The sequence below is a fragment of the Balaenoptera borealis genome (assembly GCF_965194805.1).
Source record: "Balaenoptera borealis genome assembly, chromosome: 20".
Taxonomy (NCBI): Eukaryota; Metazoa; Chordata; class Mammalia; order Artiodactyla; family Balaenopteridae; genus Balaenoptera; species Balaenoptera borealis.
The window spans coordinates 39,740,578-39,766,955 of NC_138879.1; the positions used below are offsets into that span (position 1 = coordinate 39,740,578).

At 39.5% G+C, this 26,378-nt stretch overlaps 1 protein-coding gene across 7 annotated transcripts in view; it reads left to right on the forward strand.

The window, feature by feature from the left end:
• TADA2A (transcriptional adaptor 2A) overlaps positions 1-26,378 on the forward strand; it is a 45,223-nt gene extending 18,845 nt beyond the window's left edge. For 5 of the 7 annotated variants that reach the window (XM_082373979.1, XM_082373982.1, XM_082373981.1 and 2 more), the window contains 12 exons: positions 1,884-1,975; positions 4,133-4,290; positions 5,255-5,343; positions 6,924-6,996; positions 12,855-12,918; positions 14,259-14,302; positions 17,326-17,436; positions 18,948-19,019; positions 21,049-21,181; positions 21,755-21,798; positions 23,937-24,010; positions 25,536-26,378. In XM_082373979.1, coding sequence (XP_082230105.1) covers positions 1,884-1,975; positions 4,133-4,290; positions 5,255-5,343; positions 6,924-6,996; positions 12,855-12,918; positions 14,259-14,302; positions 17,326-17,436; positions 18,948-19,019; positions 21,049-21,181; positions 21,755-21,798; positions 23,937-24,010; positions 25,536-25,721 — 1,140 coding nt within the window. In that variant the 3' untranslated portion in view covers positions 25,722-26,378. The remainder of the gene's footprint in view (positions 1-1,883; positions 1,976-4,132; positions 4,291-5,254; positions 5,344-6,923; positions 6,997-12,854; positions 12,919-14,258; positions 14,303-17,325; positions 17,437-18,947; positions 19,020-21,048; positions 21,182-21,754; positions 21,799-23,936; positions 24,011-25,535) is intronic. The other 2 variants (XM_082373980.1, XM_082373983.1) reach the window with 2 other exon arrangements.

Here is a 26,378-nt window from a genome sequence, read left to right on the forward strand (position 1 = left end):
AAGGGCAGGATAAATTATTTCCATTATTTACTAGTTTTGAAAGTATGAGTTGGTTCCCTGGCATCCTCTAGGTATTTAGAATGTTTAATGTGTTTTAATCCTTTGCAGTTATTTTTAATGCTCAGATGTTCCATTTTTGGTCAGTGGGAGCCTCTACAAGTTGACCTCTGAATCCTTTTGACAGGACTCTTTTAGTCTTTGAGAGTTCTTTGCTTTCCAGTGTAACAAAATGTTCCAGTCTCATCTTGTACATTTCCTACCCAAACCTGGAATTGCCTTTTTCTTCAAGGAGCCCTGGTTCCTTTAATGGGAAATTGTATTTAGAGACCACATACTGGGTACTAGAAGTGTTAATTGCTACTGGGTTAGTCATTTTTTCTAGACCTTTTCATTGAACAGTGATAGGAATTTTTTAAATTTCTTGTACAATTTTTAAAGGTTACACATCATTTACAGTTATTACAAAATATTGGCTATGTTTCCTATGTTGTACAATACATCCTTGTAGCCTCTCTTACACCCAGTAGTTTGTACCTCCCACTCCTCCACCCCTGTATTGTGCCCCCCTCTCCCCCACCGGTAATCACTAGTTCTCTATATAGGAAATTATTGTTTTAAGACAAATACATCATGAGTTCATACTAAAACTTCCTTTTGTTTAAAATTTATTTATTAATTAATTTATATATATATTTTTTGGCCGCGTTGGGTCTTCATTGCTGCGCGTGGGCTTTCTCTAGGTACAGCGAGTGAGGCTATTCTTCGTTGCGGTTCCCGGGCTTCTCATTGCAGTGGCTTCTCTTGTTGCGGAGCATGGGCTCTAGGCATGCGGGCTTCAGTAGTTGTGGCACGCGGACTCAGTAGTTGTGGCTTGCGGGCTCTAGAACGCAGGCTCAGTAGTTGTGACGCACGGGCTTAGTTGCTCCGCAGCATGTGGGATCTTCCTGGACCAGGGCTTGAACCCATGTCCCCTGCATTGGCAGGTGGATTCTTAACCACTGCGCCACCAGGGAAGTCCCCATACTAAAACTTTCAATTCAAATAACAAGACTACATGGTTTTACATAGCCTCATAGATCTTACATCTCTTTTTTTTCCCCAAGCTCCAAGTCCCACTGTGCAGTGACACCAATACAGTTACTTATTTGCTTTACCCCACAGCATATCAACATATAATAATCTCAGAATAACGGTATCAACAGTACTTGAAAACAGTTTAAGATTTTTTTGGCAGTTCCTTTTACTTTTAAGGTATATTCTACTAGAAATATATAGTCAAGTTACTGTGTTTTAAAGTCACTTGGGATTGTTTCTTCCTGTGTGATTATGCCTTAAAATTAATTCATGGGTTTATTTGTTACATTGTGCTTTTGATTCTTTTGATTTTAAAATTTAATAGTTAATGTACAGTATTTATGTTTTCAAAGTCAAGTCTACAAACAAGGAATATTCAGAGAGGTCCAGCTTCTATCCTTGTCCTTTCCACCCTATTTCCTCCCTCCCTCCCCCATAGGTAACCTTGGTTTTAATATATGGTTTATTCTTGCATTTTAAATGATAGAAATATACATATTTGTATTCCTATCTTTCTTAGCTAAATGGGAACATACTATAATACTTATCTCTACCTTTTTGCTAAGTTTAAAAAACATATATTTCTGCCTGAGTTACAGTGGCATTTATGGTTGATAATATTTTTTGTAGACTCTTGTAGCTAATGGTGGAAATAGAGGTGGCGGGGTGTGGACAGCTAATAAGAATGTACTTTAGGCACCTCTCAATACCATGAGAATGACAGCCATTTGACTATAATTAGGATTATATTTGGGGTTGCTGGGTTCCATTTCTGTGTCTGTTCTTAGGCCAAACTTTTTCTTCCTTAGACCTCAGATTTTCCTGTTCTTGACCCCAGCTGGACTGCTCAAGAAGAAATGGCCCTTTTAGAAGCTGTGATGGACTGTGGCTTTGGAAATTGGTAAGAGCTTGGGAGTAAGGGTTCTCCTGCGCTAGTGGGCTCCAAAAAGAAGGTGCTGTTGAAGGTAAAAGGAAGAGCCTCAGAAAAAGGAGTTTGGGGGCCATGTGTTGCTTTTCTATTGACCCGTGACTTAGAGACAAGTCCTCTTCCCCTCTGCACATTATTTTCCAAGGCCTAAATGCCTCACAGGGCTATGAGATGTTCAGTGGTCCATGACTGACAGCTCTAAAGGGCTGCTTTGGACATATCCACACAAGGAAGGTTGGTTATTCCTTTCTGAATAGTGGGGAAGTGTAGACTTATTAGTTATTGCTCCTTTCTGAATTCTGAATTTTTCTTGGCTGTAGATGCCCTCGTCATTTAAGTGAGTCAGACTTTAGACAGCCGTGGCTTACCTGAGATTCAAGTTTGACAGACTGCCTGTCCTCACTCCCTGTTTTTAGCTTGTAGATACCTGCAAGAACTGAATAGCACTCATGGCTGTTGCCATGTGAGGCGACACTGCTTACTAATAATACCACCACTTTCATTTTTACCTTTTGGGAGTACTTTCACACCGATGATTTCATTTTGTGAACTAGATAGCAGAGGCATTTTTAAATATATTTTGTTCATGAAGAATCTGAAGCTTAGGGAGTTAAAATGACTTCTTATGACCACATAGTTTATTAGTGAAGGGCCCTTAACTAGCTCTTCCCTGTCCTGACTTCCTAGTGTATATAATCTATCCTGATGTTAATAGAATATACTGTGCTGCCTCCCTTACGTCCAGGGCCTTGAAGAAGGAGAGTTGAGATCAGTTCACATTTTGCTTGTATCCATTCATTCAACATTTATTAAGTATCATAAAATACTGTTCACTATGGGAATACAAAAAAAGATAGAAAAAGTGATCATTCGCTTGCTAGTCAAGAAGCTTATAGTCTAGTAGGGGAAGCAAAATATATGTGCAGATGATTGAAGTACACAAAGCAGAGCATAGTAATGCCTTAGGAGAAAGACAAGTGAAGTACTGTGGAAGAGAGAAGCTGAGAGCAGACTTGGAGAGATTTCACCTCTATCTTTCCATCATCTGGGCCAGGAGTCGGAGGTCTTAAGTAAAAATTAAGTGGCTTTGTCACTTAGGTGCTTTGTGTTCTTAAGCAAGTTTCTTAATCTCTTTGGGCCTCATTTTTTCATCTGTGAAATTGAGATAGTAAATACACTACACAGTTAATACTAGGATTTATTTAAATTATGTTGTGAATATTTCTAGCTGAGAGCTTGGTCTGTCGTGAGAGCTCTAGTAAAGAAATGTTTGTTCATGTGAAGTGTTTTTTGTTTTTTTTTTTAATAAATTTATTTATTTATTTATTTATGGCTGTGTTGGGTCTTCGTTTCTGTGCAAGGACTTTCTCTGGTTGCAGCAAGTGGGGGACACTCTTCATCGCGGTGCGCGGGCCTCTCACCATCGCGGCCTCTCTGTTGCGGAGCACAGGCTCCAGACGCGCAGGCTCAGCAATTGTGGCTCACGGGCCTAGTCGCTCCGCGGCATGTGGGATCTTCCCAGACCAGGGCTCGAACCCGTGTCCCCTGCATTGGCAGGCAGACTCTCAACCACTGCGCCACCAGGGAAGCCCGTGTGAAGTGTTTTGTAAACTATAAAACGTGAATATAAAACTACTCTTATGTACATTTTCAATGTTCTGAAGTGGCTTATTATTATTTATAGCAATTCTTTCGGTGGAGCCTAGCTTACATATTTTCTAGTGGTCTTCCTTTCTTTTGGTAGAAAGGAAAGGGCTTTTTATTTTTATATTTTTTTGGCCATGCCGTACGGCATGTAGGATCTCCGTTTCCCAATCAGGGATCGAACCCGCACCCCCTGCATTGGAAGGGCGGAGTCTTAACCACTGGACTGCCAGGGAAGTCCAGGAAAGGGCTTTTTAAATATTGTTTCTGTATCTCAGAATAGCAGGATTTGGGACATCAGATTGCACCAGTACTATGTTTATATTTGTCTCAATGTTCTGCTGATAGCTCCATGATACCAGTTTGGAGGTGTCAAGTTCCAGACATTATATAGGTAGAACTTAAAATATGGAAAGAACAAACCATGCTTTGACCATTATGTATAAATGAAAGCGCTATTTCCTCCTCTCCTTTTCCACACTCTAGGCAGGATGTAGCCAATCAAATGTGCACCAAGACCAAGGAGGAGTGTGAGAAGCACTACATGAAGCATTTCATCAATAACCCTCTGTTTGCATCTACCCTGCTAAACCTGAAGCAAGCAGAGGAGGCAAAGACTGCTGACACAGCCATTCCATTTCACTGTAAGTACCTCCCTGTATCAGTAAGAGAGCCCAGTATTCAGCTCATTATAATTAATCATCTCAGTGTTAAGTCCAAGAAGCAATTTGTTATTTTTGTTCACTTGGTTGTGGTAATAATAGCGAACTTTTCGTTTTCTTTTTTTTAAATCTCATGTGACTTAGGGAGTCATGGGTCTTCTAACAAAACATAACCAAACCCATGATGAATTATAAATGGACATCTTTTCTGAATGACTCCCAGAGCACGAGTAATGAAATATGAATGTTTTTCTTTCCCCGCCTCTTTCCTCCTACTCTCTGGAAACAGTTTCATAGGTGACTAACTCAAAACCTGATGATACCTCCTATTTGGATAGCCCTTTGGATGTTAGCACTTTGTTCTCAAATGCCTTAGACCATTTCTTCCTCATGGCAACCCAGTGAGACAGGCAGAGCAAGTGCTTTTCTTTTGCACAAAAAGAAACTGAGATTCAGAAAGGTTAAATAATTTGTACAAGGTCATGGGACTAGTGGATGTTACAGTAGAGCCTGGACTCAAATTCTGGCTTATTCCAAATCCAGTGGGGTTTTTTGCCTGTCGTTGGATGGGATTTGTAAATTGAGATTGGTCCTAAGGGGTAAGGGAGCTGAAGCAGACAGGGTAAATACTTAAGTTCTGTAATACTGAAGAAAAGATCCTTGATTTTCTTTCATATTAGGAAAGCAAAAATAAGAGGGAATTTCTGTATTTACTTAGAGGATTCCCTAAGTCTTAGTTTCCTTTTCAAGAAATCAGTTTGTTTCCATTAATACTTTATCTTTTTTTACTTTTTCTTTATAAAAATCTCTTGCATTTTATTTATCCTCTCAGACGCTGTCTTTCTCCAAACAAAAATATTTCAGAGTCTAAATGAGGACTTTCTTTGTGTCACTTTTTTTATGCCAGTATTTTATTAAGTAACTAAGAAAAACTAAATTCTTTCAGCTACAGATGACCCTCCCAGACCTACCTTTGACTCCTTGCTTTCTCGGGACATGGCAGGATACATGCCAGCTCGAGCAGATTTCATTGAGGTAAGGGAAACTTGTTTTTGTTTAGGATGAGGCTATATCTCTTACCTATAGGTTCCATACCACTAAAAAGAGATTTTCATAGCACTGTAACTTGTCGAGCCACATTTTCTCCATTTGAGTGCCTTTTTCTCATTTGTAAATATTTCTTTTAGAAAGGTAAAAGTTCTTCAGAGCAAAAACTTATTTCTTTTTTTTTTTTAATTTATTTATTTTATTTTGTTTATTTTTATTTTTAGCTGCGTTGGGTCTTCGTTGCTGCGCCCGGGCTTTCTCTAGTTGCAGGGAGCGGGGGCTACTCTTCGTTGCGGTGCGCGGGCTTCTCATTGCAGTGGCTTCTCCTGTTGCGGAGCACGGGCTCTAGGCGCCTGGGCTTCAGTAGTTGTGGCACACGGGCTCAGTAGTTGTGGTGCATGGGCCTAGTTGCTCCGCAGCATGTGGGATCTTCCCGGACCAGGGCTCGAACCTGTGTCCCCTGCATTGGCAGACAGATTCTTAATCACTGCGCCACCAGGGAAGCCCCAAAAACCTATTTCTTAAGTTTCATTCCACATCTAGGGGGTTTTGAGGTTGTACTATATCAGGGGGTTGGCAAACTTTCTATTAAGGTCCAGATAGTAAATATTTTAGATTTTGTAGACCATAAGGTCTCCTTTGGAACTAAACTTTGCCATTATTATACAAAAGCAGCATAGATAATAGTAAACAAATGAGCATGCCTGTGCTCCAGTAAAACTATTTACAAAAATAGGCAGTGGGCTGAATTTGGTCTATAGGCTATAGTTTGCTGACCTCTGTACTATATTCACAAGTTTATAAAGAATGATGAATGTGTATAAAAACTACATGTTCTTCATTCAGCCATGGAGTTAAAAGCCATGTGAATGTAGTCACAAGTCTCTTGATTTATCACCTAATCCGCAATTATAGTACTCTTGGAGGTAATTAAAGTTTAGCAAACTACAAACAATTTTGCTAGCCACACCCAGGTCAGCATTTTGTTCATGGCAGCTGCTATTGTAGAGCTACCTCAGAGACACTACCCCTACAGATTGTAGTCATTGAATAGAACATGAACAAATCTACCCATTGAGCTATGTAAGCAATATTATGGGATAAATAGAGCCCTAGATGGTGGTAAAAAGGTAGATGAATTAATACCAACAGTTTTCTTACCTAAATATTGGTTAGGCCAAAAAGTTCATTCGGGTTTTTCTGTAAGATGTTACGAAAAACCGGAACGAATTTTTTGGCCAGCCCAATAGTTGAAGGGCTAGTAGGAGTTAGATTTTCTTGAGTTAGATTTCATGAACAGACTACTTTTAGTTTTTAGAACAATACGTTTGGCTTTATTCCCGGACTCATAACTTTCTCATTTTTTGCTGTCACTGCTGCCTGAAAGCCTCTCAGTTTTTTCCCATGACTTATTTACTTATGGCAGTTGTCCTGGCCTTGTACCCCGTTCAGTACTTTTTAACAAGTGTTTGTTTATATATTTGCCATTTGCTTCTAAAGCATGGCTCCTGTAAAGGCATTACTCAAAGCTGATGGATTTTAGATGGGAATTTTTTTTCCCCAAACAGGAGTTTGACAATTATGCAGAATGGGACTTGAGAGACATTGATTTTGTTGAAGATGACTCGGACATTTTACACGGTAACATTTTATTACAGCCAGTGTTTTTATTGATTGCAAACTGTGATGACACTGTATTGGGTGCTAGAAATATAAGAATGAATTAAACATGTCTCCTGCCCCTTATGGGACTCAAATTACAGTGGTTAAGTTGCTGAACTTCCCCTGTTGCTGGGATTTGACCATAATGAGACAGATCCTTTGTGATGATGGTGAGAATGTTGATCATATAAGGGTAGTTGGGAATATCCCATCCCTTGGACTGTGTGAGCTTTCTTTTGGCTGAGATAAGCCTACACTGAGGTAATTGGTTAAATGGCCCTCACTGCCTCCTTAAAAGAAAGGGAATCAGGGTGAAGACCTTGGGACTTCAGTAACAACTGCTGATACTAGATGTTCACTATAATTTGTTACCCAAAATTTCCCATAACAGGGGAAAAGAATGGAAGTTCAAGAGTTTTTAGACCAAGATTGGAAATCTCTTGTTTCTCAGAACTGTTGAATTTTTAGCACTTCTGAATTCTCATCTAAGATTAACCCTCTAAGGATTTATGTCAACTCTTTTGTTATAACGTAAATGGCTAATGCCAACAAGCCTTTTAAAAGTGGATGGTTAGACTTTCAGTGAATGTCTTTTTTTCCTTCTTTCCATTTTCAGTGAACTACAATTTAAAATAATCCCCAATCTTCTGTTTCATTTCAGCCCAGAATTGAGGGTGATGCAGTAGGTGAATAATGCTCCTTTGGATTCTGTATTTCCTAAACAACATCTTCATTGCTTTTCTTAAATGTATATCCCAGGTAGGAAAGGCAAGTTAGAATCCTTGTTGAATTTTAAATCAAGTTTTCATGTTGCATTAACTGGTCCTCTGTCACTTGAAGGGGAGTTTTATTCTTCTCTCCGTAGAAGAGCTGAATAGATATTTGTTACATCAGATCTGGGACTAAGAAAGAGTCCTCATAAAAATTTTACCTTTAGAGTTTTTTCTCTACATATTTCTTGAGCAGTTTTCTTTGCAAAATTTCATTTCTCTTCTCCCACACAACTTTAAGGAAAGTCAAAGTGACGTAGATTGAACTAAAGGAGGAAAGCTTTAAGGCAAACTGCTTTAGCATTCACTAGAGCCATTGTGTTTGTTCAGTCTTCCATGTCAATCTCTGCTTTTCAACCCTGATAATTCATGTTATTGTCTATTCTCACCTCGTGTGTCATTCTCTTGAAGGCAGTGTGCAGGTTGCCATTCAGTATTTCTCGTCATACACACCAGCTTTAATTAAAATGGTATTGTTTCCTGGCTTGTATCTTTCTTATCCAGAATGCAAAAAAGCAGTTTCATAAATATCATTCTTTTAGATACTATTCAAAAGTACTGAACTTTTGAAAGTCAAAATCTCTAATGTCAGTCATGGCTCAACTATGTAAGGGACTTGCTGAATCACTTCTCCAGGCCCTAATCCAAGGTCTTCATTCTTAAGCCTCAACATTATTAAGAAAACTGTAGTAATGGTTGGTATTTAATTTCACTCTTCATCCTTTGTGGAAGCATGATTTGCAATTTCTGCTGGTGCACCTATGGTCCTTTCTGTAATTAAGTGGGGGCCAAAGGAAAAAATATCAAAAAGAAGCAATTGATTAGCAAGTTTTATTTCACTTAGCATTTCAAACCTATAACATACTTTAGTTGTTTGTGTTCTTTCTACAGTTTCTACAGCCTTTTAAGTTATTTGATTCTAATTCATTTGAACTAAGAATCAGTTATTGATTGTTATACATAAGTAGTTTTAACAGCGCTTATATAATAATCCCTGCGTCTCCTTTCCCTCCCTGTCTAGTAGTGAACTGTAAGATGTTTAGATGGGTGCTTTTTAAAAGGTGATAGCGTCATAAAGAGGTTTGGCAGGACTGGAGATCAAAGGGATGACTTGCTGGTGCCACAAAGGGATGCTTTGTTTATGGCTCTAAGTTCTCATATTAGCTCCTTTGGCAGTATGACCCACTGTCCAGTTGGGCACATTTTGTTCCAGCAGTTTCTCCTGGAACTCTCAGTGAAGGGGACTAGGAGCCCAAGGAAACTAGGAGGGAATGAGAAGGAGCTTTTTATGCACACCTAGAACAGAAAGAGGGACACATATTTTGTGCACATCAGGACAGTGATTCAACCTCAGGCTTGCTTCTGAGTCACTGTGGTCTTGGGCAAGTCCTTGGAATTTTGCATGCTGTTTCTTTGTGTCCCTGGCCAACAAAGAACGGATGATGCTGATTAGTCAGGGTGAATGTCTCCAATGAAAGGTGGTACATAATTCAGATTGGTGTTATTGCCATTCCATTGTACCATTATACTCTTAATATCACTGAGCATTAATAACATTCCTTTTATGTTTCCTCACTTACAACTACTGGAAGGAAGTAAACTGTTTGCCTGGGCTTTGTATCCCATCCCCTAGAGAGATTGCATCTAGAAGATTGGGTGATGCCATGAAGCTCTTTTCCTCACCCAAGACTTTTGCTGTGATTCATGGGATTTGTCTAATAAAGGGGGTTTAAATGGTCCATGATAGAGGCCTGGGACACAATGGAGGGACATGTAATTACATTCCACCATACCAGAAGTCTTTCAGAATGGGCCCCCAAAAGATATTGCATGTGAAGTAGTGTCTAAGGAAGAAAATAAGGAGGTTCTGAGATCCCTAAATGACACCTCCTCGTATTTTATTGAAATAAGCAGAAATTATTGGTCCAGACGGAGAGATGCAAAAGACATAACTCGGCGCTCCATGTGGCATGTTGTGGGATGTCAGTGCAGACACACAGCATAGTTTCCTTTTCCTTAGGGGACATCGCTCTCCATCTGCTTTCATTTGGGAAAATCTCTCCTAAATTTGTGGACTCTTCTTTCTCAGAGTTCCACAGGTGCTAAGCCCTGGGTGCAGCATCTTCTAATCATTGCTGGCCCATAACCCAGGCAAGCAAGAGGCATCATGAGCTCCTTCCTCTGCACTGGGCCTGTGTTTTTAGCACTTCTCAGGGTTGCACATTAGAGCAGTTTACTCTCCTTCTATTTGGAAAGCCAATTTCAGCAAAATTCCTTGGCCAGATGTGGATACTCCCCCACTTTTTCCCCCCAAATTTTCTTTCTTTGGTCCGTATTGTCAGCCTTTAGAGCCTTTAACAATTAGTCGATCAGAGGTCCAGCCTGGTCACTGTGCCCATTACCTACCTATTGGCAGTGCCCTTCCCTTGATGGTGATTTAGCTGCTTTATGTTTAGGACTTTTTAGACATAAATGCTATTAATAATAATAGCTAATACATATAGCACTTACTGTTTGCCAGGTACCATTTAAGTCCTTGACACATATGAATTCATTTAATCCTCACAAAACTCTTTGGGTTAGGTGTTATTACTATTACCTCCATTTTATAGATGGGAGAATTGAGGAGTAGAAGAGTAGAAATCTCAAGTAACTTGCCTGAGGTCAAGAGGTAACCTGAAAGTGGCAGGGCCATCTTGAGTCTATGCTTTTAATACTGTGCTATACTTAATGTCTCTACAACCTTGAACCTTTTTTTTTTCTTTTTAGATTTCACATTTTTTATCTTCTATAGCTTAACCACATTCCTGAGAAGTGGAAATAGATATTTTCCCATTCTACTTTCAGAGAAATGCACAAAGGAGTGAAGTGACTTGGCTAAGGCTTCCTAGTTGCTGACTTTAACCATTAGGTCACATGGTTGTCTTTCCTTCGTAGCACTACTTGTGTACATTTCGGCCAAAATCTTTGGGGGGAAATGACTTTTAAAAAGCTTTGCTTCTGGGGAATACCTGAGTCACAGGTTTGTGCTTGTGTGCTTGCAGTAGAGATTTTGATTGGCTTCCCTGCAGTTAAGGCCTCTGAGTAGGTTTTCTTGCCAAGCAAGCAGTAAGTGCCTTCTGTCAGGAAAACAGAAACATGTTGCCAGCTATTTTGAACAATGTTAGAAATACACTGCAGTGGGAAGGAGCTGCCTCTGACTTCTGCCCACTTCTTGAAATATTTTAAGGCCAGCCGTTTGGAAACTTTGTTATCAGTCCCCAATGTGGTCACAGGGAGACTAGTCATCCCCCAAAACTGAGATTTCAGAGGCCTGGCATCGGTGGAGAGGTTATGGGTGCTTTGGGTTTGTTTGTTTTTAAGGAGCTCTGGGTCTTTGCCTGCTTTACTAGACCCTCCAGTCACTTTAAGTAGAATATGAACCTGTGACTCTCATTCTTTCAGTGTCTGCCTCTCATTTCTGTTCTGCCTGCTGTGCTGTGGTCCTCCCTGGGTTATTCATGCAGTTAAGATCTTATAATCAGTTGCTGCTATCTGAGTGTGCTTCATAAAGACAAGGGAGAGCTTCAACTATGAATTTTTCTCTGGGAGAATTCCAGTTCTCCTCCCATTTGTTTCTCTGTGTTCCCTTCCTTCCCTTTGTTCTCCAGAGCCAGTTGTACAAGTTTAAACTACTGAAATGATCAAGGACCAAAGCCATTTATCAGCAGGATTTATTTATAGAGTTTTTTTGTAACACAGTCTCTTCAGTTTTTTTCTGTTTAATTAAGTCATTCCCACACAAATCTCAAGAAACAACATGATAAGTTAGTGTCTTAGAAAAATTACAGAAATATTTTGTCAAAATTAGCACTAACTTCCACAGGATCTTCAGGTAGTTTCTTTCCTATTGAATTCATCTTATTATTGAGTAGATAAACGAGATAAGGCACCTAAAGAGCCTGGAACATGATAAGTACTCAGTAGATGTTAACTATTTACTTAGCTATTTTATTTGCTTCTCTTTCTGCCTTGAACTGTTGACGTCCTAATTTCTCTTTCTCATAAGAAGTAAAGGTAGAGTCCACTATAAAACTTGTACTTGGTTGTACTGCATGTCAGAGACAGTTCCTCTTCTCCCCATTCCTCCTTCCTCTCCCACCACACAGTTACGTAAAGTGCATCTCCACCGGCACAGCATTCTAGAGCCTATCATTCCCCAGCGGTTGTATTAGGAAACACTGGCAGGGTATGGGGCATTCTGTGGTACCTATGCTTCTATACGGAACACATGTAAATCAAGAAAGAGTTCATTTATAGAAAGAGTTCTGCAACCTGAAAAAAATGTTTGAAAACCATTGCCTTAAATCTTGGACCTGATATTATTGAATTATTTTTAGTTTGTGGGCAGTTATGAGGAAAAATGAAGCAATGTTGTTTAAATTTTTAAACTTGTTAGAAATGAGCAAAAGATCCATGATAGTTAATACTTTTTTTTTAATACTTAAAGTTTAAAAAGTATTACAGTCATTCATCTCTTCAGGTCATCCAGCTAGAATTTATGTTATTTTTACCTCAGACCCAAGGGAGAATGGCCTGGATAAAGTATTCCTGGTCATTTTCCAGTGATTGAAGTTATATACAGATGTAGTACATCTGCTCATAGCTCAGCATGTTAGATTTTGGTATTTCTTTCTTCTAATCTGAAACTCTAACAGATGTAATTTCTAGTCCATGTGTTACTAAAGTTCAGATTCCTTGTTGAACTGTTATGTGAAAGCTAATAATATACATAGCAAAACATGGTCAAAAGAGATGTTCAGGAAAAAGCAGAAATTGTTATCTATAGCGTAATCCCATATAAACATATACTTAGGAAAAAAGAACTTTACTGTAATTTACTGATATAGAAATTCACTATCCTAGGGTATTTTTGTTTCCAAGAGGCAGATTTCCTAGACCAGTGAGTATGGAATAGTTAGCAGTATGAGGTTGAAAGTTTAGGACAGCTTGGGCAAAAGATTTCTTCTTGTCTTGGCTTTATTTATATGTAAGGGTTTGTTTGTTTATTTGTTTGTTTGTTTATAGCTCTGAAGATGGCTGTAGTAGATATCTATCATTCCAGGTTAAAGGAGAGACAAAGGCGAAAAAAGTAAGTCTAGAAAACCATCCTGCCTTCTTTTGGCTTTGGACTATTGACCACATATAGCCCATAAGAACAAGTTCCACTTGGGGCTTATCTTAGGACCTTGAGGAATACACTTAACCTCCTTGGATCTCAATTTTTCCATCTGTTAAGAGAGATAATAATACCTCTCCTTTTCTTGCTTTTTAACCTCCTCCTTCCTTACCCTTTCTTGATGTTTTGGTGACCAATGAATAATATGGATACACTGTTTTAAGGAAAAAAGAAACAAGAAAAATACAAGATATTATTAAGTTGTTACGCTTAATAATGCTCTATTCTAACTGCTCAGTTTTTATGAGAAGTCTTTTATATACAAGGATTTCAAAGAAATTATGAACAAGTTTCAGTCACTCTTGGTTATTCCTTCTCTTTGCAACAGAACAAAAAACATACATTGAGACTGAGAAATTATGGATCCCAAACCCCTATTGGATTACAGAGACTTTAACAGTTCAGAGAAGGGTATGCGGAGGGTGTGTGTGTATGTATGTGTAGGCATGTTACCATGGTGTTAATAACTAGAGATACAGTGGCATCACAACAAGAAAAAGGAATGGGACTTGGGAGGCACTCTGGAGGGACCAAGACATGATCTAAAGTAAAGCTTACTCTCTGCGTGTCTGGAGTTAGCTTCTAAGAAGCGCTGAAGAAGATTACCCAGCTGTTCTTGTGAGAAGCTTCATTGCTAGTCGTGAATACCTCCGGTATAAATCAGAGGTTCCAGACACGTAACACTGCATGGTTTACCTAAATTCTGTTTTGCTTAAAACACGGAATTAGAGCTAGACAGTGTGGTAGAGCTCAGTAGTTGAGGTCGCTATTAGATCTTATGTTTTATGATGACCTTCCATTAAACATGCACAAGATTTATTTCAAACAGCTTCAAGGCATTCTGTGAATGTACAGTTGTAAATGTTGAGTGTGTGATCACAGATTTTCCTTAAACAGCTGTTCTCAATTATCATTTCCCTAAGCTGAATAGATGATATGGACACAGATTCCCTTCTGTTTCATCTTAAGTTACAGACATGTGTTTTTCAGTATTTGTGAGTGCTTATTGATCTGTTCATTCATCCAGCAGATAGTTACTGAGAATCTACAGTGCCCAAGGAGAGGAAAAATATATGATGCTTGAGAGCCTAAAATTGTGCTAGAGACTTACTGACCTGCAGAACTTTGTGGGGAGTGACTTCTCTGGACCTCAGTATTCCCCCTTGCAGTGTTCAGGATATCTAATGAAAGCTGTGTGTGGAAAACATTGTTAGATGTGAAACTGATTATCATATATATGTTTTTCATTCTAGAATTATAAGAGACCATGGATTAATCAACCTTAGAAAGTTTCAGTGTAAGTAATAGTTTTCCTTATTTTAAAATTTCTCCCAACATTATTGAATAGTTTTAAACAAATCATTTATGACAGTAGTTCTTAATCAAAATTGCATATTAGCATCACCTAGGAAGCTTTAGAAATTCTGATGCCTGACAGTCACCTCAGACTAATTAAGTCAGAATCTCTGGAGGTAGAGCTACAGCATCTGTATTTTTTTAAAGTCTTCAAGGCAATTCTGTTGCATCGTAAGAGTTACAAACCATTAATATATGGTCAATAACACTAGCATGAGAATACTTTTTTTTTAAATTAGTATAGTAATTAAAGCATGAATATTAATGGATCATTTTCTGGAACTGGATAGGGTTGTGTTTTGGAATTATATGTTAAATATAAAATAACTTTGACCATCAGGTTGTGAAAATATTTTTATGGAAAAAAATTAACAGAAAATGATAGCTTTATTTTGCATGGTCGGGGCAAACAAACAAGAAAAGACATTAGCATTGTATGATGATGAAATAAACCTATGATTTTTAAATGATTGCTAACTTTGACCTTACTTTTAAATATTTGGCGATAACCTATGCTGGGCGGAAAGAGTCTCTGTACTTTTTCTTCTTCTACACTGTAGAGTTTGTTCAGAACATAAGAACGATGATATCATAATAATTGCAATATTTATATATGTTTATAATAGTTGTATGTCACAAGACTTTTTTTTTGTAAAAGTACCTAATGATTGTGCTTCATACGCTAATTGATAGAATCTTATAGGGTTTGACACTCTGTGCCAGGAGGGTTCAGGTCAGCCAGTCTTGGGTTAAGTATCAGTTAATAGAGTCATGGTTATAAGTAGGTTACATTTTATGTCCTTTATTTTTTCACTTTCCATTACACACATTATGGTGTTTTGATGATGTCACTTCTAATAGTTACATAATATGTTGTATAGATACATAAATATATAATGATGTGCTTAACCTGTCTTTTATTATTAGATCTTTAGCTTATTTTCAGTGTTTTTCTAATCATTATAAATAAAGCTAAGGTAAACTTGTTTGTGAATAAAGCTTTGTCTGTATTTAAAATTGTTTTTTTAAGATAGATTCCCAGAAGTGGAATTAAATAGGTCAAAGAATATGGTTATTAAAAATGCTTAACACATGCTGCCAGATTGTCTCCTAAAAGATGGTTTTATCAATTTATATTCCTTCTAGCAGTATACAGTATTGCCTATTTAACCATGTCCTCATCGAGAGCTGTGGGTTTGCAAAAATAACCCAAGGTCAGATCTCCCTTGCCCTTTCTGTAGACAATAATTGGTCATGTTCTGATAGCCACAGTAGTGGGTTCCTTTGTCTGAATTCCTGGGCTTTCCACGATAGGTCAGTTGATTTTAACCTTTACATAGTAGACCTTGACTCTTGTATAAATTCTGTTCTCAGCTGGTGGACAGAGGTCAGTTTAGCCTCTTTATTCTTTTAACTGTATTTCTTACATACAGAGCTGAGGGGAAGCTCTGTTGCTTCCGAGAAAGAAGTGGTATGTGCGTTGTGGTTTGAGAGGTCTTCAATTGCCATTATACTGAATGTGCATGTGACCTTAATATGTAGGCACAGGAGTTTTTTTCATCAAATTAAAAAATTTTACTCCAAATGTTTCTGTATTATCCCTGTAGAGGGGGGCGGGGGGTTTGGTGGTGAAAATAATCAATTTGTGGCTGCCCATCAAATCAGCTCCTAGAATTTGTGGGCAAGAATTTCTCCTGCAAAGAAAGAGATTCATCTGAAAAGAGGACTTATTTAAGTAACTGTCATAAGTGATAGCCTGTATCTTTAGCCTGAGAGTGGACTAAACTAGCCTAGTTACTCTTATTGAAATGACTGAGTAGCAGTTCGAGAGTTCCTGGCCGCTCCAGCCTATCAGTTACTGTTGGTGGGTTTTACTACCCATCTTTTGGCTGATAGCTCTTGTTATTAGAAATTTGGTCAGTAGCGATCCTCAAAGTTGCTGACCCACATGGGTATTCCAAATGGCATATTGGACCATTCGCTTCCATCATAGTGATCAAAATATAACTTCATTAGTAGTACATTAAGTTGTGGTACCTAACTAAGTTTAAAGAAAGGCAAAATGACCCATGTAGAAAGTGAAGAAATAAATGCCTCATTTGAGGATATGTAGTTAGAGAGATTTTTATTTTTGGTGGAGCGTGCAAGAGATCACACTTTTTCCAGGCTAATCTACCTCTTCTAGATGAATTAGTATGTCTGCACTTCCCTTGTTCTGCAGAAGTTATTTTTTATTTTTTATTTTTTTAAATTTATTTTATTTGTTTATTACTTTTGGCTGCGTTGGGTCTTTGTTGCCGCACGCAGGCTTTTCTCTAGCTGCGGCGAGCGGGGGCTGCTCTTCGTTGCGGTGCGCAGGCTTCTCATTGCGGTGGCTTCTCTTGTTGCGGAGCACAGGCTCTAGGCGCGTGGGCTTCGGTAGTTGTGGCATGTGAGCTCAGTAGTTGTGGCTCGCAGGCTCTAGCGCACAGGCTCAGTAGTTGTGGCGCACGGGCTTAGTTGCTCTGCAGCATGTGGGATCTTCCCAGACCAGGGCTCGAACCCGTGTCCCCTGCGTTGGCAGGCGGATTCTTAACCACTGCACCACCAGGGAAGCCCTCTGCAGAAGTTAATACCAGAGATTTTGCCCCACATTGTTTCTGAGAACACATGATCTAATCATCTTTCCCGTTACTGCCAGTACTTCCTGCCCTTGTATAGATTAAGAGACAGCAAGGTGTGGAGGTCTCCAGGGTGCTCAGCAGTGCAGATGCTCTCCAGTGATAACAACCTCTCTGTGTCATAGTCACCCTGATTCTCTTATCATTATGATTAGTGTGCTGCATTCTTAGCTTTCCAGTTTGCTTCCTGTCATCGGTAAGTTAGTCATATGAGGTTAGGAATAATGTTCTTCCATTTTACTTCTTGTAAAAAAAAAAAATGCAGAAAACTTAGAGATCTTTATATTCTTTACTTTCTCTGTAGTAATGGAACGGCGGTATCCCAAGGAAGTCCAAGACCTTTATGAAACAATGAGGCGATTTGCAAGGATAGTGGGGCCGGTGGAACATGACAAGTTCATTGAAAGCCATGCATGTAGGTGGTTTTTTAACCTTGAGCAAATATTTGTGTGTGTGTTTTTATGTAAATAGGAGAGATATTGGTGTGTTTTATGTGGAGTTCTGTAAATAAGTAAGTGGATTTTTTTGTATTTCTTCCACTTTATTACTATGAGATTAATTTGGGACTTTGGGGGTGGGAGAAGAGAGCTTAAAAAGCCTAGTGGCTTGTTTTCCTCTCAGATAAACAATAGTTTAGTAGTTTTCCCCCCTTTTTATTATGGGAGTTTTCAAATACATGCAAAAATAGAGATCATAGTATAATGAACCCCCATCTGTCCATCACCCAACTTCAGCAATTATCAACACGTGGCCAATCCAGTTTCATCTTTACCACCCACTCCCCTCCCATCCTCAACTGGATTGTTTTGAAGCAAATCATATTATTTTCTTCATAATTATTCTAGTATTAAAACTAGTTTTTTAAGTGGGGACAGAGTTGGATGACTCATCGAGATAGTATATAGTACTTCCATCATTTTCTTGCCTTTTTCCCTGAGAGAGCTCTATCTAGTTCCCATTTGATTTCTCACTGTAAAAAATTGAAGTTGTTAAGGCAGTAAGGCAGTAAGACTATAAAACAATCTGGACTGCGGGGCTAAGTCTATACCTTTACTCATGAGAGTCAGGTGTTTGACCCCCAAGTTGAGTTCTGGGAAGGTGCTTCATGAAGGCTCGTATCCTGTACTCATCGTGCAGACATTTCTTGCATGACATTGTAGGCATGTATCTGAGCCAGGTTGGTTGTCCTCCCCAGACACCCTGTTTGGTTGGCATTCTTTGTGTGATTTATCCTGGGTGATTTATCCTTCACTTCCTGTCCCAGTTTGTGCCATCCCTGGTTTATGTGTCACTCCAAAGAACAACACCCCATGGATTGTCCAGGTGCTTCCTTCATCCTCTGTTTCAAAGCACCCAAATTTGAACGTTCTATCACATAATAACCCAAGCAGTGCAACGTGATCTGTGTGCTCAGAGGAGGCAGAAATCTTTGGTTTATGGAAAACACAATGCTCTTTTGTTCCTATAGGAGAAAAGCTGTAAAGAAACTATCCGGGACTTGAAGCACAGAGCTTTTGTCCTTCCCTTGCAAAAGGGCCACATCAAGTAATACCAGAGACAGGTCTCATAAAAGAATTTGGTTTTGTGACTAGAACTTTTAACAGAGAATAAATAGAGCAGGGAAACTTGGTGATTTAAAAAATTATATTCATTACTTCTGTAGCTAAATGAATTCAACCAGTTCACTATAAGTTTTCTAGGAAACAGCTGGAGACAGAAGCCAAAAGACAGCTGGAGTACATTTTTGTCAGCTCTTGGGTAAAATTTCTAATGAGATATTAGCAACAGTTAGGATTCCCCAAATGGAATTGCCCAGTCTTTTATAGAAGGCAGAATTACTGAAAATATTCAACAGTTAAAGTGCTCATTAATGTTGATTTTGTTCTTCCAATTTTTCTTCTTTGTTGTTTTCGGGGGGATAAACAGTGGAATTCGAACTCCGAAGGGAAATCAAGAGGCTCCAGGAATACAGGACAGCAGGCATTACCAATTTTTGTAGTAAGTATGCTTAAGCTACACACTAAATCAGAGGGCAGGTCTTCCAAATACATAGAGGGTGTCTCTGTTTGAGGTGCCATGGATTTGTTTTTTTTAAACAAGCTTTCACATTTCAGAATGAGTTTTCAATCTTTCCCATAAAGTTTCACCTATTTAATCCTTATAAAATACCATGATATGGATTATCTGAGGTGAAATAAAAGTTATGACACAGAGAAAAGAGAGATGCCGTTTTAGGTTTAGGATTCTGTTGCGGTCTCTAAAAAAAAGGATTTTGTATTCCAATTTTTAGCCTCAGCCTTTTTAAATTTAGTGATGCATAGTCTGATCATTCTTATTAAGGGAGCTTCAACTGGTTCTAGGCGCTTGCATCCCAGTTACTTGAGGTAGTGATAATTATATTCATAGCAGCTAACAGTTTACCATGCACCAGGCCCTACCCTGTGCACTTCACCTGGATCGTGTCATTTAATTCTTGTAACAAACTTATTGTTATTTTCATTTAATGGAGAGATTAAAGTTTAAAGTGATTAAGGAGCTAGTTGTAGTAGAGCCAGGTCATAAGGGAAGGTAGTCTGTGTTAGTAGTTAAGAGCTGAGGTCTAGACTTGGACAGCTTGAGTTTGAATTCTGGCTGTTCTTTCACCAGATCTATAATTCTGTTCATTTCAATTTTCCAAGTCTCTTAGAGTTAGTATGAAGATTAAATTAGAGGGACTTCCCTGGTTGTCCAGCAGTTAAGACTCCACGCTCCCAGTGCAGGGCACCCGGGTTCGATCCCAGGTCAGGGAACTAGATCCCGCATGCCACAACTAAAGATCCCGCGTGCCGCAACTAAGACCCGGTGCAGCCAAATAAATAAATAAAATAAATATTTTTTTTAAAAAAAAGATTAAGTTAGAGATAATGCATGAAAACATAGCACAATACCTGGCACACAGTAAATCCTCAGTAAATGGCAGTTTCTGTCATTTTGTTGTTATTGTTGGAATGATCTTCGGCATTTCCTCCTTCTTCCTGTTGTTTGAAAGCTATCACCCACTGCTCACAAGATGTAGCCCTGTGGGTATAAGTTCAGCCTACTGTAATGGCTCTTTATTTCTAACAATGGAAACAGTTTACAAAATGAAATTTTATGTGGGGCACTAATCCATAAATAAGATAAAAGTAGAACTACTTTGGTTGAAGTCTGATGGTTCAGGTCATGTGTGGAGCACGGGACCACTGGTATGTGCTGGTGCCCTCGCTCTTCCCCGTAATCCCTGAGATAGTTTCATGGTATCCTGGGCCTCTGTGGAACACGGTTTGAAACCCACTGGTGTGATATTTTGGATCCTGTATACATTTGTAACATGTAGAAAACACTATGCAACTGTTTAGCAAGATGCGTATAAAGACTCTGATACCAGGTTTGGGTTACCTGATATTGGTTGCCTCTGGGAAAGAGGGGAAAGGAATAGTACTGGTCAATAAGGATTTATTTTTATTTGTAATTCTAACTGGTTTTTTAAGGAAGAGTGTATGTGTATAGCACTTGTGTGACTTGGAAAAATATATGGATAGAAAAACATAGAACAGGAAGTAAATATGACAATATTAAAAGTTACTTTTAGGGGATGGAAATATGAGGGACTCCTTGTAATTTTCTGTTTTGGGGATTTTTTCCCCAAATTTCTTAAAGGTAGAAAAGGAATAAAAATATTTTTATTTCTTGTCAAACAAGGGATTTCAAACTAGGGGAAATGACTTTGCTCTTAGAAAAATAATTGTGGAAGCAGTTTTGCAAAGGAAATTTTAAAATGACTGGGAATTCCCTGGTGGTCCAGTGGTTAGGACTCGGCGCTTTCACCGCGTGGGCCTGGGGTTCAGTCCCTGGCTGGGGAACTGAGATCCCACAAGCCTCGCGGCACGGCCAAAAAAATTTTTAAATTAAAGACAAAAAAAGATGAAGTTTGCTGATGAGTTAGGAAGCCCTTCGGTTAGTTCTGCTGCGTTGTCATTGTAGCTGCAGTGTTTTTTAATACCTCCAGGTGCCAGAACCTATGATCACCTCAAGAAGACTCGAGAAGAGGAACGCCTCAAACGCACCATGCTCTCGGAGGTTCTCCAGTACATCCAGGACAGTAGCGCCTGCCAGCAGTGGCTTCGCCGGCAGGCTGACATGTGAGGAATTAGTCCAGGGGGAAGGAGCAACCTCTTGGAGGATTTGGCCTTTACCTGTATTTTCAGAGAATTCTGTGGGCACCCTATCCTACATGGCAGGGCAGTAATAAATTGGGTGACTAGAAGAATTCAGAAAATTTTAGCAGGCTGTCCCAGAAACAGTACCATACTGACAGTTTTGAGAAACATAACTGGCCTCCTAGAATCCTACTTTGCTACTTTGACCTTATTTTTTTTAATTAGTAAATTCCCTCCCCATGCTTTCTTTCTCCCTCTGTATCTATTGGTATGATTTTCATTGAAGAATCATGTTCCTATCCTTTCCCCATGAATGGTCTCTGTGATGTGCCAGGCCAAGAACTCTTCTTAACAAATCCAAGCAATTTCCTTCTCTGGAACAGATTTCTTTTCCTAGGTAGTACAGTTGGGATATCCTGTAAAACATAATACAGTCTGTCTCATTACTTCTCTTCAAAGTAACTGACCTGATAAGTGTCACCCGGTCTCACATGGGCTTTTGGAAATGGCTTTCTTTGATGTGATACAAGTTTAAATTCCTCTTCTTCTTTGTAGTGATTCTGGCCTGAGTCCTTCCGTACCAATGGCTTCGAATTCAGGTAATTATTTTTTGGGCTGGAGCAGGTCTTGATTGTGAAGTTTTCATTCTAGGAATTATGGTAACCCAGCAATCCCTTCAGCCTGTGTGGGAGCTGGGTGCTTAGGCAGAGGAATGGTAATTAAGTGTTATCCCAATTTATGAACATAAGCAAGTTTTTAGAATATTCATGGCCAAACAGGACTTTCCTCAGGTTTGGAGTACAAAGACAGGGGAAGAAAGAACTCCAGACAGGTGTTTTCTCTATTTTACCAACGTTCATGGGCAGTTAGTTTACTATGATGCTGTCCACCACAAACTTTGAGATTTGTCTCAGGGGATAATTAGAGGCTTTGTATCCTATATGAGCAAAGAAGCATGTTACTTGCCAGAAAAGCAAGACTTTCTTTATAAGTTGGAGACTTAAGGTATTTCTATTTCTTATCTCTTTGGGTATTTCGTCTTTTGAGGTTAGTTTACAGAGCAAGATTAAGCCATATGCTATCTGGTAATCCTTGGTTCTTGGTAATCAATGAATGGTAGTTTGGGGTGGTATTAGTTGTGGAACTCTGGTCCAAGATCATGGTGTTTCTTTGCCTGTTTTCTTGGTTATCATTCACCCCTGCTCCATATGGTAGATTAGCCACTTCCCCTGGTCAGAACATACAGACTGCTCCACTGATTACAGATTGGACTTGGCAAAAAGATGACCCACTTGCAGTTTTACCATTTTTTGGAAGCTTGGAACAACAGACCTTGTGATCCCATTCACAATCTCTCAGATTCAGGATCTAGACAGGGCTCAGAAAAGGCGACTTTATGGATGATAATTTTTTTTTTCATTTATTCCTTTGTTTCAAGTAATAATTTCTTAATATTTAAAGGAGAAAAGAGTGTCTTTCAGGGAATAGCCAAGACAGTTAAATCCAAATTTTTAAGTTTCTTACATACAACCCCTCCCCAATCTAAATACAGAAATACAAATAACTTAATATTGGCTAATTAAAAGGAATGAATGGACGTGACCGAGCTCCTTTGGTATTTGTGTTTTCTGAACCATTCGCACTTGCGAATGTGCTTTGCTGCGTCCTAGGCGGGCATTTGCCTTCCTCACCCCCTGTGTTTAGGTTGAGGCGACCCCTTACTCCTCTTCATGCTCTGAGTAGCTCCTAAGGTAGTGCAGAGTTGGAAGCCTGGATCCCTGATCGTAACCCAGCCCCTGGGAACTTTGGTGAGGCACCGAATGATTGTAGTCTCCCTTTTTGAGCATTTAGGGTACGGCTAGGCCTGTCGGTTATGGAGGAGTCCTCATCCCCTTTGTTGATATTACAGAGAAGTCTGTTTTGTAGTACAGCAGGCTGCAACAGTCCCTCCCCTTTCTCTCCACCACCTAAACGGCAAACCCCATGAAATGTAACGTATTATTCTGCATTTTCTTTTGTTTAACGCACTCCATTCATTCAAGTATACATTCAGAAGAAAACCAAAAGGTTTTGCACATCAGGCTTCCTATCCTGGGCAGTGACCTCATGCTTGGGTTCCTTTCTCAGGTGTGTGAGTTCACCTCAGCCTCTGCTTTGCCATATAGTGGCTCATTCCTCTGTGCAGATCTTTCAGGTAAACAGGGCTACTTTGGAAGGAACAGATACTCCCTCACGTAATAAATAAGGGCCTTTTGCTGGCCTAACACTCTGCCTTTGATCTCAAGGCGAACGGTACGTGGTTAATCACCATGTTTGCCTTGCACTGCTGGCAGAGTGGCAAGGGTTAGGAAATGTCTCTCCCGCAGAGTTGTTATTTCCATTCATCAGCTGTCAGGGCAGGCAGCGTATGACCTGTCTTAACGGGACGACATCTGGGCTGTAGATTTTAGAATCTCCCACTGGTTTAGGAAGAATAGCCATATTTGACACTGAGGTATGTGTGATTATATGTGTATTTTATCAGAGCAGAGGGCACATGGCTTACCGTTTTTATTTTCAAGTGAACATTGGGGTACCTGTGTTGCCAGATAAACTGAGGCCTGAGGTGTATATATACAGCTATGTATAGTAATCTTGTACCTAACTGGCCTGACTGTGGTGAACTTCGTTATACACTTTACACCTGAGGGATTGTCACTCTTATGAAATACATGCCTTTTTCTGTCTGTACCTGTAGGTAGACGAAGTGCACCGCCCTTGAACCTCACTGGCCTCCCTGGTACAGAGAAGTTGAATGAAAAAGAAAAGGAGGTAACAAAAAGAAGGGGAGCTGGTTAGAAGAAAGAGAGTAGGGGCTGGTTATTCATTGAGTTGTCATTAAAAACATGTTAGAGGATCAAACCTGTTTTGCTCTGTTCACGTCACACCCGTGCATGTACAGCTCTGGTCCATCCCAGAGGTCTGAGTGCTGAAGAGCTGCCCTCAGCAGGTCTCAAGGGCTCCTTTCCTGATCACCCAGCCACCATTCACCTCCTGAGAGAAGAACATATGAGATGTAAATCTAAATAATAGCAACTATCATTTATTGAGCATTTACCATGTACTAGATACTGTACTGTGCTTTATGTCAATGAATTTAATTTTTTTCAAACTTAAAATAACTGGTATATGAAAATGACTATTTCCTATTAGAGTGGGCATTTTCAGAAGTTCTACTGTTATTCCAACAATATGACCATCACTTAAAAGATTGTTGAATTGTCTCCATAGTATGTGTATAAGCATAAAAGAGGAATTCATCATCATATATAGTCACACATTAATTTTGATTAAAAAAGCCATGACCTACTTTTCTTTTACATTATAATCACCGGATGTGTCTTCTTCATATTACTTTTGGCCGTTTCTAAACTTTAAATCCAGCCTCAAAAGGGTCATCATCAAGCGTTGTCAAAAGAATGTGCCGCAGCTCTCAAGTCCATTCCAAGGGAGGATCCTCTTTTGTTCCTCGTGTGCTCCTTTTACGGTTCCCAAGATCAGTGTCTTCATCTGCCACTCCGTATCAGTAATTCAGGTCAGACAGTAAGGAAAAGTCATGGAGTAGGCGCTAGTATTAGTCTTTTATTTTACCCAGTAGGAACAGTAGAGATTAGTTTGGGAGTAGAAGGGGGTGTATGTTATATCCAAGTATTGCTGAAGAAGTATTGCCATTCTGAATCAAGGGTGGAATGGCCTGGAGTTTCAAGCAGTTTTTATCCTTACCCACAAAGTGGTAACCTCAGGCTGTTCATTTCTGGATAATAGCAGGTGAACTGGAATCGAGCCAGCTTTCTAGATTTTTAGCAGTGAAAGTGACCTCTTAGCAAGGTCTCTGTATCTCTTCTCCCTCCAAAGTAGGAAATGTAATCACAAAGTCAGGGACTAAAGATTTACGCCGATACTAAAAATAATGCGATTGATACTTGGGAACCCAAGTATCAGCAGCCCCACCCGCACGGTGCCCTGTGGCTCTTCCCTGACTGGCTGAGCTGGAAGGTGCCGGACCTCTACCCCACACCGCTCCTCAGGACACAGACCTGTATCCCTGACAAATCCAGGTGAGCCAGCCGACAGGTGCTGGAGCTCTCCCAGCATCACACTCTGCCTTTTTCTATCTGTCTTTAGAGAGTATTCTCTCCAAAGAAAAGACAAACTGGAATGTGATCTAGCCACCAGCAGCTCCTATAAATAGTTGGAGGTTGATGTCACTCTTTACATTTTATTTTGGCTATACCTGCTGGATTAAATTATGAGAATGACAGATGTTAATGTTTATTAAATTTGCCATGTCTTGCAGCTCTGTCAGATGGTGAGGTTGGTCCCAGGAGCCTATTTAGAATACAAATCTGCTCTATTGAACGAATGTAACAAGCAAGGAGGCTTGAGACTGGCACAGGCAAGAGCACTCATCAAGATAGACGTGAACAAAACCCGGAAAATCTATGATTTCCTCATCCGAGAAGGATACATCACTAAAGCCTGAGGCTCTCCGGGTCTGGTGGACCAAAGGACAGTACGGGCATTCTGGAGTTTTGTTTTTGAGCTGAATTCTCCTTGTAAAAAGAGGGGAAGAACAAAGGAAACCTTAAGTCGTATTAATGTCTACTTTCTTCTCCACCCTGCTTTAAAATACTCCTGTTGTTGGTATTGTGCTGCAGAGTTATGTGCTAGATAAGCTATTATTAATTGTGTGTGGGCATTCATTCCTAACACCTCTTGTAACTAAAACAAGAACCATAGTACCTCACATCACAGTGTTGGTAGAAATAGAACTGAACCAGTCTTTAGTCCCAGGAGTCCAGCGCAGATCCTTGTACTTGCTTGGGAGGTTGGTTTTCTGATTATCTGTTTTGCCTTCAAACATTAGAGACAGATTTAAAATAAAGAGGTTATAGAGAGAGAAAGCTTTCTCTTTCTGTCTGAGGATTCTTTTAAGCTGACAACTTATGTTTATTAGCAAAGAGGAGGAAAATCTCCCCGTGATGGTCTTGTCCCAAACTGCATCTTCAACTTTAATGTCTGGCTTTGTAAGTTGCAGTCTGGCTGTCTAGTCTGCAGTAGACTTTTGAGGAGGTGGCACTGGATATAAAATGTCTCTGTTATTTTTAGAATTAATGGATTAAAATGTTTTGCTACTTAA